Genomic DNA, 13,568 nt, shown 5'->3' with positions numbered 1-13,568 from the left:
GGGGTAAAATCATGATGGATTTTCATGCAAAGGCTGAATTCAGGGAAAATTCCTTCTTTGCACTCAGTCCTTCATAGCCCCTAACAGAATGCTTGCACACAGTAGAGCTTCTATTGTTGATTGATTGATAGTGGACACAGCTGTGTGGTGAAGACATAATATATTGGTTATAGAGTCAGGAATGCCAGAGCATCTCTGAGTTATGTCGTTGTGGCTCAGGCTACTCTGATTTGCCTGTGGAGGCATGGCAGAAACTAGAATAGGGGAAGATCTCTTAAGTGCTCTTTCTGTCTGTAGAGTTCTCTAATCCCATTTTTTTCTGGACAGATTCAATAATAGGTGAATTTATTTGATACTTTACAACTATGGATAAATCATAAATGAGATTCATCTTCATTTTTCTGGTTACATGTAATAAAAAGTGACATTTATTTGATACTTTACAATTATAGACAAATCACAGCAATGAGATTCATTCCCATTTGTCTGGTTAAATATAATAACAAGGGGTGACATTTATTTGGTTATTTACAACTTCAAAGCACTTTACATATGCTAACTCATTTATTTCACATGAATACATTGTGAAGCTGGGAGTGCAGTTATAAAGATGAGCATGCTGGGACTTAGAGAAGTTAAGTGAGTTACTCAAAGCCACACAAGTAGTTTAGGGCTTTGGTCAGGGTCTTCAGACTCCAAGTCCAGTTATTTTTCCATTATATTAAGCTACCTTAGCAAAGCTAAAGTAATTTATCTTAAGATGCTCAGAAGACAAAGGATCTTCTGGCATCTCTATCACCGGTTTTGTTCCTCTCTTTTCTCTAGCCTTTTTGGAATATTGTTATCTTATTTATGAACAGCATATCATAGTATCATAGATTCAGGACTGTAAGGGACTCTAAAGGGCATCTAGTCCAACCCTCTTATTTTATACAGGAAAAAATAAACAAACAAGGCCAAAGGAGATTAAGTGATTTGTAGGTAGTTGGGTGATGCAGTGGATGGAGTATCGTGCTTTTAGTCAGTAAGATCTGGATTCAAATCTGACCGCAGACACTTACTGGCTGTGTGATCCTGGGCAGTCACTTAACCCTGTTTGCCTCAGTTTCCTCATCTGTAAAATGATCTGGAGAAGGAAATGGCAAACCACTCCAGTATCTTTGCCAAGAAAACCCCAAACAGGGTCATGAAGAGTTGGGCACAACTGAAATGACTGAACAACAATAAAATAACTTCACCCAGATATAAAGCATCAACCTTATTCTCCTTCATTGGTTTAATGTTTTTCTTGATCTCCAAAATAGGATGTTACCCAAAGCCCTATACTTGTTCCTCTTCTCTTATATTTCTTCATTCCCTTCCTTGTTTGTCTCTATTATTCCCATGGCTTCTGTTATTTCTTACCTTTATCCCAAAACTCCCAAATATATATGTTCCCTCTCATTCCCTCTCATGCACATTGGAATTCCAACTATCTGATGGAAATCCTAACTTGGATATCCTATGAATACATCAAAAGATTGAATTAATTAGCAAATAAATTTTAAAAATATATTACACACTTACTATGGGCCGAGTACTGTGCTGAGTACTTGAGACAAGAACTAAACTTTTCTTTTCCTCAAGTAGCTTACATTCTAATAAAGAGAAGCAACAGATATAGAGGAATGGAGGCTAAGGGGGGGATTTTGGTTTGGAAACTTAGAGGGATGGTAAAAAAAGAACCATGGGAAAAGAGATTGAAACACCTTTTTTTTTTTTTTTGAGTAGCCATGGAAGTATTGCTTTGGAAAATGGGGGCAGAGTGGTGGACATAGAGGGCATTTCTGAAATAACAAGGTTGGTGAGGAGATGACAGGGTGAAGTATGATGAGTGAAGTATGGTTGGAGCAGCCAGCCTCATATCATAGGCTACAAATTAAGCAGACATAGTCAGGACTTCAGACACTCTAAGATACATGTTTTTTGGAGCTTGTCCAAAACTGAACTCATATCATCCCAAGTCTCATGCTTCCCTCTTTTTGCTTATGGAAGTGCCATCTTTTCAAATTACTTGAGTTCCAAAAATCAAACCTCTCTTCATCTCCCTTCTTCATCTCAACTCACATGAGTCACTTGCCACATTCCAGTGATTCTAGCCAAACAGTGTCTCTTTCACCTTTTACCTCCTCTTTACTCACAATGTCACTCACTACTCAAATCAGGCCATTGTCACCTCTTGCCTGAACAATTTCAGCAGCCTCTAATCTCGTCTCCCTGCTTCCTGCATATATTTCCTCTTTTCAATTCTTCCTTAACACCTGCAAATATATACATATAAAATGTTCATATCTTACCCTGTCTCACCGTCCTGCTCGAAAACCTTTCTTGGTTCTCTTTTGCCTATTGTTTGAAACTGAAACACCTTAACCAGTCATTTAAAACCTTCCACAACAAGATTCCAACCTATCTTCCTAGATTTATTCCACATAACTCTCTACAATTCAGTTAACTGAAGCTACTATTCATTGATTTCATTCAAAATCATGCCATCATCTTCATCTTTTGCAATCTTCTTTCTTTAAAGCCCATCTGAGGTGCTCTCTTCTCCTTAAAGGCATTTCCAAGCTGAAAATGATATTTCCATTCTGAAATTCTCTTAGAGCCCTTTGTTTGAATCTTTCCTTTGGCACTATCAAATTATATCCTTTATTGTATTTTTTGTGCAAGGATCATATCTTGCTAGTAATTTGAGCCTTGAGCTCCTTGAGAACAAGGAATATACCCTTTTAATCTCTACCTAATAAGGTGTTTTGCACATAAAAGATGTTTAGAATTTATGGAATTGAAATGAATTGAATTGAACTAGATGTATGTTTCTGAGAAGTCAGGAAAATCTTTCAATTATAAATTGATATGCTGGTTATAAAATAAAAATGTGTACAATGAAGCAAGGCATGCTCTAGCCAAGTGTTTTGGTTTTCATTTTTCTCAATTAGTTGTAATTTTTTAAACATTCTTTTTTTTTAAATGTTGAGTTCTGAATTCCTCTCTACTTTTTCCACCTTGAGAAGGCAAAAATTTTATATAGCTTATACATGTGAAGGTATGCAAAACATATTTCTGTATTAGCCATTTTGCAAAAGAAAACACAGACAAAAAAAAAACCAAGAAAAATAAAGGAAAAACATTTGCTTTGATCTATATTCAGACTTCATCAGGTCTTTCTTTGGAGGTGGATAGCATTTTTCATTGTAAGTCCTTTAGAATTGTCTTGGATCATTATATTGCTGAGAAAAGTTGAGTCATTCACAGTTCATCATCACATAATATTGCTGTTACTGTATACAGTAGTCTCCTGGTACTGCTCACTTTACTTCGTATCAGTTCATATAAGTCTTTCCAGGTTTCTCTGAAATATTCTGCTTGTCATTTCTTATAGTGCAGTAGTATTCCATAACAATCATATACCACAACTTGTTCAGTCATTCTCCAATTGATGGACATCACCTTAGTTTCCAATTCTTTGCCACCACAAAAAGAACTGCTATAAATATCTTTGTAAATATAAAGCTAAGCATTTTGAAAAAAAATTTTGTCCAGAAATTTTCCCTCCATCAGACTTGTAGAAGAGTAGAAAAAACATTAAACCTGAAGTTAGAAGTCTTAGTCTTGTGTTCAGCAGCTCTCATTGTATGACTCTGAACAAGTAATTTAGCTTTCCCAAGCCTGAGCTTCTTCTAAAGTGGAGATGAAAAAATCACCCTGCCCAACTCACAGGATTATTAAAAGGATCAATTGAATTTATGTTGGTAGGACTACTTTGTGAAGTAAGTTGGTGAAATGTAAGGTAATGCTACTAAGTGATATGAATCCCTGTGCCATATTAACCAGACAATGACCTTGGAGTCAAGAAGACCCATGGTCAAGCCTTGCCTCTCACACATATTATACTAGCTCTGTTGACCATGAGCAAGTCACTTAACTACTTATTGTACTCATCACGCTCTATGTCTGTAAGTTATAGAGAAATGACTTTGTCAGAAAAAGTTCCTATAGAGAGAGTTCCATTTTTATTCTTCCTATACTTGTGATTTCATCAGGATAGGGAGCTCCCAGTATGTAAACTCCCTCTATCCACAACATCTACAATTTTTAGTCTTAGAGAGTTGCCTAGAGCCTTGAGACTTAAGTGAATGACTTGCCCACGGTCAACACAGGTGGTACAGTGGATAAAGCAGTCTACTTGGAATCACAAAGACCCGAGTTCAAATATGGCCTCACTCACTTAGCTGGAAGACACTAGACAAGTCACTTAACTTCTACCTCAGTTTCCTCATTTATATGGGGATAATAATAGCACCTACCTCCCAGGATTGTTATAAGGATCAATTGAGATATTTGGAAAGCACCTAGCACAGTGTAGTAGGTACCATGTAAGTGTTAGCTATTATTATTAGTATTATTTATTGTTATTATTATAGTGGTAGGACATGAACACAAGTCTTACTGACTCTTAAGTCAGCTCTCTAACCATTATGTCAAATTTCAACACACTTATTAAACAGTAAATATGGACTATTATTATTACTAGTACTACTAACTGATATTACCCTTGTATGATCTCATTTGAGCCTCACAATAAACTTTTGAGGTAGGAACTGTTATCTATTATACAGAGAAGGAAACAGGATTCTGAAGTAAGGATAATAGAAGAATGCCTTGCCTATGGTTACAAATCTACTGAGTGGCTGAGCTGGAATTTGAATTGACATAAATAATCAATATCATAGATTTAGAGCAGGAAGAATCATCGAGTCACATTCCCCTTGGTTTATATATGGAGTAACCGAGCACCAAGGATGTTATATGAATTGCCCAAGGTATCAGAGGCAGAATGAATGAACTCAAATTCATATCCAGAACTCTTTTCTCTATCCTATATTACCTCAACTGCTCTATCCAGGGTATCATATTATCACTTGAAGTATTTGTATGTTTAGTTGAAATATCTTGCTGAAGATGTCCATTTTCATCCTTAAGAAACTAAGTGAAATCCACACACACACAAACAAACACTCAAAAAAAAATCCATTCTCAAAATGGACTAGTGGCCTCTTGTAAGTGTGACTGGAGTGTTATGTTACAGCTAATTCTTAGTAACTAGAGAGTGGAATGTCGTAAAAGTAATTGACAAAAATAAATCATGGCAGAAAAACAATCCTGCACCGATTGTAAAAAAGCTGTATGCAAACCGTCAACTGTTAAAATAATCATTCACTTAAGTCCCTGCTCAGTGTAACTGTGAAGATCAGGATTTATTTTTTTTTTCAGCTTATGGGTGACTCCATGACTCCAGAAACCGAGGGTCTAATAAATGAAGTGACCACATCATACGAAGGCTCAGCAGAGATGTTTTTCAATATGGCAGCAAGATCTCCAGTTCTCTTTTCTAGCCTTTCTCAAAATAGCATTCCTCAAGCAAATGGAAATGAAGAACTTTATTCAACAACTGGTATATAAAATTTTTATTTCTCCGTAACTTCTGTCTCAACCATCCATGCTGCTGTTATGTCTTGGCTACTTTAGTACAGAGTTCAACCAAATTATTAATGGGTCATGGAGTGGAGTCAGACTTTTTTCTTACTTTTTTTTTTTAAACTGGCAGATAACTTTGTGCAGTAAATGGGAATGCCACACAAGCAGGAGAGAGCCCCTTCCTCACCCAGCTGACCTTCCTCCCAGAAAAACTAGCACCCCAGAGTCATCGGCCAAGCTGCATAGACAATCAGTTATTACAGTTGCCAAAGCAGGTGTGATTGTAGGGGATTAACATATCTTCCAATCCTTTACAAGCCTCCTTCTCTTTGCCGCTTTTGACTAATAGGTTTTCAGCCATCACTGAAGGTAAATAGGTCAAAAAGTTACAACTCTAGCGTGTGGGGTGACCAACAGGTGGAGGTGACCTCCATGACATGGTGATGTCATTAGTATATACACTTGCTCTGGGGTGTCAATGGACCCTACTGTTTCTGAAAGAAGAATGGGCATACTTGTGACCCATTAAACAGAACCTGGGAGACACAGGCTTGTTAGAGTTCACTGCTTTTCTTTTTTTTAAAGACCATCTGAACAGAATAGTTTATAATACACTCACCACTCTTTTAAGCCATGCCCATTCAAAATTAATTGTATACAGTTTAATTTTCCTCTAATGAAATTTACCATGAGAATGAGCTCTATTGTTTTCCTTAATACAATAATTTGTCTGCTTTGCAAAAAAAAAAGTTTTTGAATAAAACTAAGAGCTCAGAATCCCATGCTGTGGGATAGCTTTAAAATCTTGAATTCTCATATTTTGTATTAGATGCTTATTACTGATTTCTGATTACACCATGGATTGCACATAGAAAGCAAGTTCAACTTTGATTATTCTATAGTTTGTGTTTAGTGGAAAGGGGTGGTGAGGAGAGAGACAGCCAAGAGGTAAGTGTTGGCCTATAAGTTTGTCAAGGTAGGCTGCCACCTGTATGGGAACAGTGGAAATAAGCACCAGTTTTGGAATCAAAGACCTGGATTCCAATCCTACCTCTGTCAATTACTACCTGTATGCGTAGCTAGACCTCAGCAGCCTCGTCTGTAATACAAGGAAGTTAGATTAAAAAAATTCAAATTTCCCTTCTAGTTCTAAATCTGTGATCTTACGATGTCATGAAACTCCTTGACCCATGCAGATTCACATTTTCTTTGAAGTTTAAAATCTTAAGGAGTTGACTGCAACACAAAAAAGACAAGTGATTTGTTCATGGTTGTCTATCTAGTGTCTATATCTATAGCTCTCCATATAATACAGTATGTAATACAAAATATAATATAATAAAACCTAAAAGATATAATATATAAATTATAAAATAATATAAAATATTAGAGTAGTACAAAATGACATAATACATTATTGAATATTATAATATACAAACATACAATATATTATAAAATATTATAGCTAGTATACAATGATGTGCAATGTATTACATAACATTTAAATATTATAAAATAATGTATAATATAATATATTATAAGAGAGAGAGAAAGAGAAAATGAATATCTGTCATTGGCAGAACTTGAACCCTGGTCTTCCTGACAACCAAGGATTGCCTGACACCATGTTACCTCTCCACTCACTACTTATTTACTCACAAAACCGAGAATTTATATAGTGATTTAAAGTTTGCAAAGCACTTTATATTTGCCATCTTATTTGATTCTCACCACTCTATGATGTAGGTGCTATTATTATATTTATTTTACAAATAAGGAAACTGAGGCTGAAAGGTTAAGTGACTTTCCCAAGGTCACACAGCTAGTAAATGTCTGAGACCAGATTTGTACTCAGAACTTCCTAGCTCCTACTGTGTACCTAGCTAGCTGCTTCTGATATGCTAATTTGGCTATACCTACCACTGACTTTCCAAACCTGCTTTATGATAATAATTTAATTTGGCTTGTAAAATACTGAGTTGGGAATCCGTGTTTCTAGGAATGTATAGAAAATGACGATGACCATTAAAAGCCGCAGCGATCTTGTTCAAATATGTTCAGCATTTTAAATATTGAATTATTCTTACTCTTCCCCTTTTTATATTCAGTGGACAAATAATAATACAAAGAGAGTCATTCTGGAAAATTGTTCCTGGGAATATTTTAGGGATTCATCATTTTGGATGAAGTGCTGGATTTGAAGTCAGAAAGAGATGAATTCAAATTCCACTTCTGGGCATTTCCTTTAATTTCTTTGGGTCTCATTTTCCCTCTCTGTACCATAGGGATCAATCAATCGATTGACAAGCATGAATTAAGCACTTACTATATACCAGGCAGGGTGGCAACAGATACAAAAGGAAGAAGGCTCTTGTCTCCAAGGAGCTTACATTCTAATGGGACATAATAATAATTCTGGTATCTACTTCATAGGGTTTTTGTGAGACTCCAATTAGAACAAGACTATAAAACTATGTAAAATGTAGGAACTCTATAAACGTGCATGGCTTTAATTTGGATTTTCCCAATGCCTTACCAGTGTACACCAGCTTCTCAGCTGGGAAGGCAATATATGCTATACATATGAATGTAGTATTTTCATAAACATTTTCCCATAAGTTAGCATGCAGATTTCTGGGTATGGACAAGTTTGATTCTTTCTGATTCACACCTCATATTCCCCACTTCTATACAACATCATTCAATAACAACTAATCTGTAATAGCTGGGATCTTATTCATTCTTATTATAGTGATCGTTTTAGTAATTAGCCTTCCCAGTATCCCCATTACACAGGCAATAAAAACAGGAGCAAAGATAGAATAACAAATATGTGCACTCAGGCTTAAAACTGTTGGTGGGTGAATAGGAATAATTTTGTTTATGGGATCAAAAGTTATTTCTTATTCCAAACAGGAACAGCAAGTGATTCGTATTTCACCGACATTTCAGCTGAACAGCTGTCTTATGTTGTAAAGAGGCTTGTGCCTTTCACCGAATATACGATCAGTGTGTCTGCTTTCACAATTATGGGAGAAGGACCACCAACCATTCTCAGTGCCAGGACAAGTGAGCAAGGTAAAGTGTGTTTCCTCTGAATGAGTTACGTGTCAGTGATCCTGCTATCCAAAGATTTTTTAATGCTTTTATTTTTTCTCCAATCATCATTAACTGTTCCCTCTTTTTTTTAAGTGCCAAGCTCCATACAGTCTATAAAGTATAAAAATATTAGCTCATCATCTATTTTGCTGTATTGGGATCCACCAGAATATCCCAATGGAAAAATAACTCATTATACAATTTATGCCATGGAACTGGATACAAACAGAGCATTCCAGATGACCACTCTAGATAACAGCTTTCTTATCACAGGTAGAACACTGTTTTTATTAAAATGGTTGCTGTTTTTGCTGAAAAGAATATGTGAATTTAGGTATTTTGGCATACTGATCTTCATTGTTCTAGGGGATTATTGTATCATGTCACAATAATTTTTTTAAATTTTTATCTAATTTTAAAGAGCATCCTAGAACAAGACCTAAGAAAAAGACAGATAAATATATTTTCTTTGACAATTTTTATCACAAAAAATTGGTCACTATTTTAATGGGAATATACTTAAATGAGAGGCAGTGTGGTAGAATGGTTAGAGAGCTAGTTTTTTGTCAAGTTTCTCTTCTGTCACATGCCAACAGTGTGACTGTGGGCCAGTCAATTAAGTTTTCAGGCCTTTATAGCAGCCCTCTACAACTATAAGTTACAGATGAGTTGCTGATCTGCATGAGTGGAGGGAGTTTCTACACCTGGAGTTCTCTGGACCAAAAAAGAAAAAAAAAAAGAAAAGAGCCTTAATGAGGATATCCTTTAACCATCCAAAAAAAATCAATTGGAATAATCTGGCAGAACATTGATTCCATGTTTTGAAGACAAAGGAATAACATTCCATCTGAATTCAGACTAATTCATAGCCTATGATTGTGCCAAGTCTTCCTAAGAGTGCCAAATATTCATTTTGAACTTTAGAATCTTTCTGTCCCAGGGAAACAGCTAAGATCATGTCTACAGGGCAAGTTTCTGAAGTACATATATTAGAAGGTTGCAGTTATGGTGAGTTGGGACTGATTAGACTGATGTATGCATGGTCCTCAAAATCAATTATTTCCCCCGCCCCCATCATAGCATGTATTTTATGCTATGGGGATCTAGTCTGAGAATGTTAACTGAGAGATTCTTTTAATCATTTGTGGGTTATTTTTGTAGGTTTGAAGAAATACACAAAGTATAAAATGAGAGTGGCTGCTTCAACCAATGTTGGGGAGAGTGCTTTGTCTGAAGAAAATGATATTTTTGTACAAACCCCAGAAGATGGTAAGAATATCACATTCTCATTTCATTTAAATCTATTTTGTCCATGACCTGGTGGAAAGGATGCCAGAGTTGGAGTCAGAGGACCTAAACTCAAGTCCTAGCTCTGCTATTTACTATCTGTGCATCACTTTTATCTCTCTGTCCTTTAAATTCTTCATCTTTAAAATGATGGAGTTCCCCAAAGGGCTATAAAACTGTGCACACTCTTTGACCTAATGATACCACTACTAGGTCTGTATCCCAAAGACATCAAAGAAAAAGGAAAAAAGACATATATATGTATGTATGTATATATATACTTATATATGTGTGTGTATATATGTATATGTATATATGTATATGTATATATGTATATATATGTGTGTGTATATATATATCTATATAGATATATATATTTAGGGGCAGTAGTTGGAGCAGTGGATAGAGCACTGGTCCTGGAGTCAGAAGGACCTGGGTTCAAATCTAGCTTCAGACATTTACTGGCTGTGTGACTATGGGCAAGTAATTTAATCCAAATTGCCTCCAAAAAAAAGAAAGAAAATTATAGCAACTCTTTTTGTGGTGGCAAAGAATTGGAAACTGAATTAATGCCAATAAATTGGAGAATGACTGAACAAGTTGTGGTATATGATTTATGACGGAATACTATTGTGTTATAAGATATGATGACGGGGATAGTTTCAGAAAAACCTGGGAGACTTATGTGAGTTGATGCAAAGCGAAGTGAACAGAAGCAGAACAGTGTACACAGTACTTGATTATTGTTGACAATAATTGTTACATGATCATTACATAATTGTAACAATAATCAACTGTGACAGACTTATCTACTCTGATCAGTAGTTCATAATAATTCCAAAGGACTCGTGATGAAAAATGGTATCCATTTCCAGGGAGAGAACTGATGAACTCTGAGTGCACATTGAATCATATTTTCCTCACGTTTTAAAAAAATTTGCAACACGGCCAATATGAAAATGTTTTGTGTGACTTCACGTATATAATGAGTATTGTATTTCTTACTTTCTCAACGGGTGGGTGAGGGGTGGAGGAAGGGAGAAAATTTGCAAATAAAAAATAATTAAAAAAAGAAATGAATGAAGAGATTGGATCGAACAGCCTCTGTGATCATAGGATCATGCAATTGCAGCTAGAAGGGACCTCAGAGATGATCTGACTGGACTCCCTCATTTTAAGGATCAAGGAATTGAGACCAGAGAAATGCAATCACTTGCTCAAGTTCACCAGGGTCCTAAAGTCTCTTGCACTTCTATATCTGTGATTCTAAGTTCTATACTGTCATAAAGTGAAGAGGCGAGCTTAGGAAGTAATGCCTGCAATTGCTTTTGTTTTGCTAACATCACCTAAATATTTCAAGTGAAAGAAAACTCACACCAATTGTGCCTTAAGGTAGACAGTGTTTTTCTTATCATAAGCTTGTGATATATGACAGGTGCTCTTATCTCAGATAAAGAAACTGAAGTTCAGAGAAGTCAAACGACTTCTTCAAGGTCACACAAGTAGTTAATGTGAGAGCCCAGATTGACAACAAAGCTCTCCTGGCTCAATGACCCTTTTCTCACTAATATACCCAAGAAAGTTGCATTGGTTTTCATTATTCCTGGTAGTTGATTGAATCATCCATATCTTATTATATATTCAGAAATAATTTACATGAGTAGAAAACTGTGAAGAGCCTTGAAAAAAGAATCCTCTTTATGGCTGGAGCAAATGGTTTTGAGTGTCTGTAGTTAAAATTGTGAAGGAGGACAGTTAGAGAGCTGTGCAAGGAAGACACAGCATTCTCACAGCTGTCTGCAAAGAAAAATGTTTTCTCTAGACCATTTAAAAAGGGCTGGGACTTTTCTTCTGGGGCCGGTGGTCAAATACTGTTTGGTACGGTAACGTGAAATCTGGTTTTGGGTGTGATGGAGACATAGCATGAATATTAAATGAGCACAGTAGCATGGTTTCTTGAGAAAGAATGGAAAGTAAATAATTATTGAATATGTGCTGAGTCAGTGTTGAATACCAGTGAGTAAACATATGGAACGGGTGTGACCCTAATGCTGGAATTGAAACTCAAAGACTAGCCTTTGCTATTCAGTACCTATGGGGCTTCAGGCAAGTCCTATAGTCTCTTGCGATCTCAGTTTCCTCATCTGTAATATGAAAATGAAGACATTGGTATAGTTGGCTTTAAAGGTTCCTTCCAGCCCTAAATCTATGATCCTATAATAACAGTAATAATAATAGTTACTATTTATAGTCTTCTTTAAGGTTTGCAAAGCCCTTTACAAAGATTATCTCATTTAATTTTCACAACTCTGAGTGAAATGTGCTATTATCATTTTACAGATGAGGAAACTGAGGCAGGCAGAGATTAAATGACTTGCCCAAGATGCCTGAGGTCACATTTGAACTCAGGTCTAGAATTGTATCTACTGTGTCACTTAGCTGCCTATGTATGATCTCTGATCCTGTGAAGAAAGGGTGTTGGAATGCTAATCATTGGAACTAGTTCTCTATTGGATGCTTGGAAATTGAGCTCTGGGGCCAGGACTGAATGTTAACCTAGATTGTAACATCATGCAAGGTTGTGGGCCTTGGCTCCAATTCCAGTCCCTATAAACTGTGACATATAAAAAATTTGAGAGGCAAAATTAAAGTAAAATTAAATAAATACACAAATTAAATTAAATTAATAAAAGGGTTAATTACCCAGAAATTATGTCTCTCAAATTTTTTATACATCCCACAAGAATATGAATATTTTGAGGTTAATGATGATTAAACCCTATCAGGTATAAATATCTGATTGATGTAGTTTTGAGCCCTCAGTCATAATATTTCCCCTAATATAATATAAGTTTCTTGTAGACAGGGGCTGTCTTTGTGTTCCCAGTACTTAGCATGGTGCTTATCACATAACAGGTGCTATATAAATGCTCTTTGATTGTTAAGGAATAAAGACTGTTGGGTATGGGGCAGTGAGGTAACTGCAGGGTTAGGAAATGAGTGAATGTGTGAGCCGATGATCCATGTCACCCAATGACTTTAGGTGCTATGCATCCTTCAATAATATATTCTTCCCTACTTCAGGGATATGTGATTTCATGTCAGTGTAAATATGCCACCTAATGAATATAGTCCCTCCACATCTTATTTTAAAACAAAAGGGTGTTAGGGCCAAATGATGTATCATATAATAAATTTTGCTAATATTTAAGGAAACTGCTTACAAAAGATACCTAACTTGAATATATTATTTTTAAAACAAAATTTTCTTCTTGCAGAACCAGACTCACCACCACGAGGTGTTGAGATTGTGGATGTGACTCCTACAGAAATAAAACTGAAGTGGTTGCCACCAGAAAAACCAAACGGAATCATCATCACCTACGAAGTCATTTACAGAAATACCACCCATTTGTTCATTAAAAACTCTTCTACAACAAATATCATTCTGAGTGACTTAAAACCTTATACCCTTTACAACATTTCTGTACGGTCTTACACTGGACTTGGTCATGGCAATCAGTTATCATCTTTGCGGTCTGTAAGGACTTCGGAAACTGGTAAGTGTTTTTCACAATCATTTGTAACCACCTTTTCTAGAAACATAGTAGGTATGATGTGTATGCACTCATGCATGTATTTGTACATGTGTGCATACACTTGTG

The 13,568-nt window shown here is 35.9% G+C and overlaps 1 protein-coding gene across 1 annotated transcript in view; it reads left to right on the top strand.

Annotated features, from left to right (window-relative positions):
* PTPRQ (protein tyrosine phosphatase, receptor type Q) overlaps positions 1-13,568 on the top strand; it is a 268,160-nt gene that overhangs the window by 58,495 nt on the left and 196,097 nt on the right. The window contains exons 10-14 of the mRNA XM_027842510.1: positions 5,314-5,380; positions 8,434-8,595; positions 8,710-8,889; positions 9,778-9,885; positions 13,182-13,463. Coding sequence (XP_027698311.1) covers positions 5,314-5,380; positions 8,434-8,595; positions 8,710-8,889; positions 9,778-9,885; positions 13,182-13,463 — 799 coding nt within the window. The remainder of the gene's footprint in view (positions 1-5,313; positions 5,381-8,433; positions 8,596-8,709; positions 8,890-9,777; positions 9,886-13,181; positions 13,464-13,568) is intronic.

The sequence above is a fragment of the Vombatus ursinus genome, unplaced genomic scaffold (assembly GCF_900497805.2).
Source record: "Vombatus ursinus unplaced genomic scaffold, bare-nosed wombat genome assembly UNPS02014874.1, whole genome shotgun sequence".
In the NCBI taxonomy this organism is placed as follows: Eukaryota; Metazoa; Chordata; class Mammalia; order Diprotodontia; family Vombatidae; genus Vombatus; species Vombatus ursinus.
This window is presented reverse-complemented; position numbering and strand designations above follow the sequence as displayed.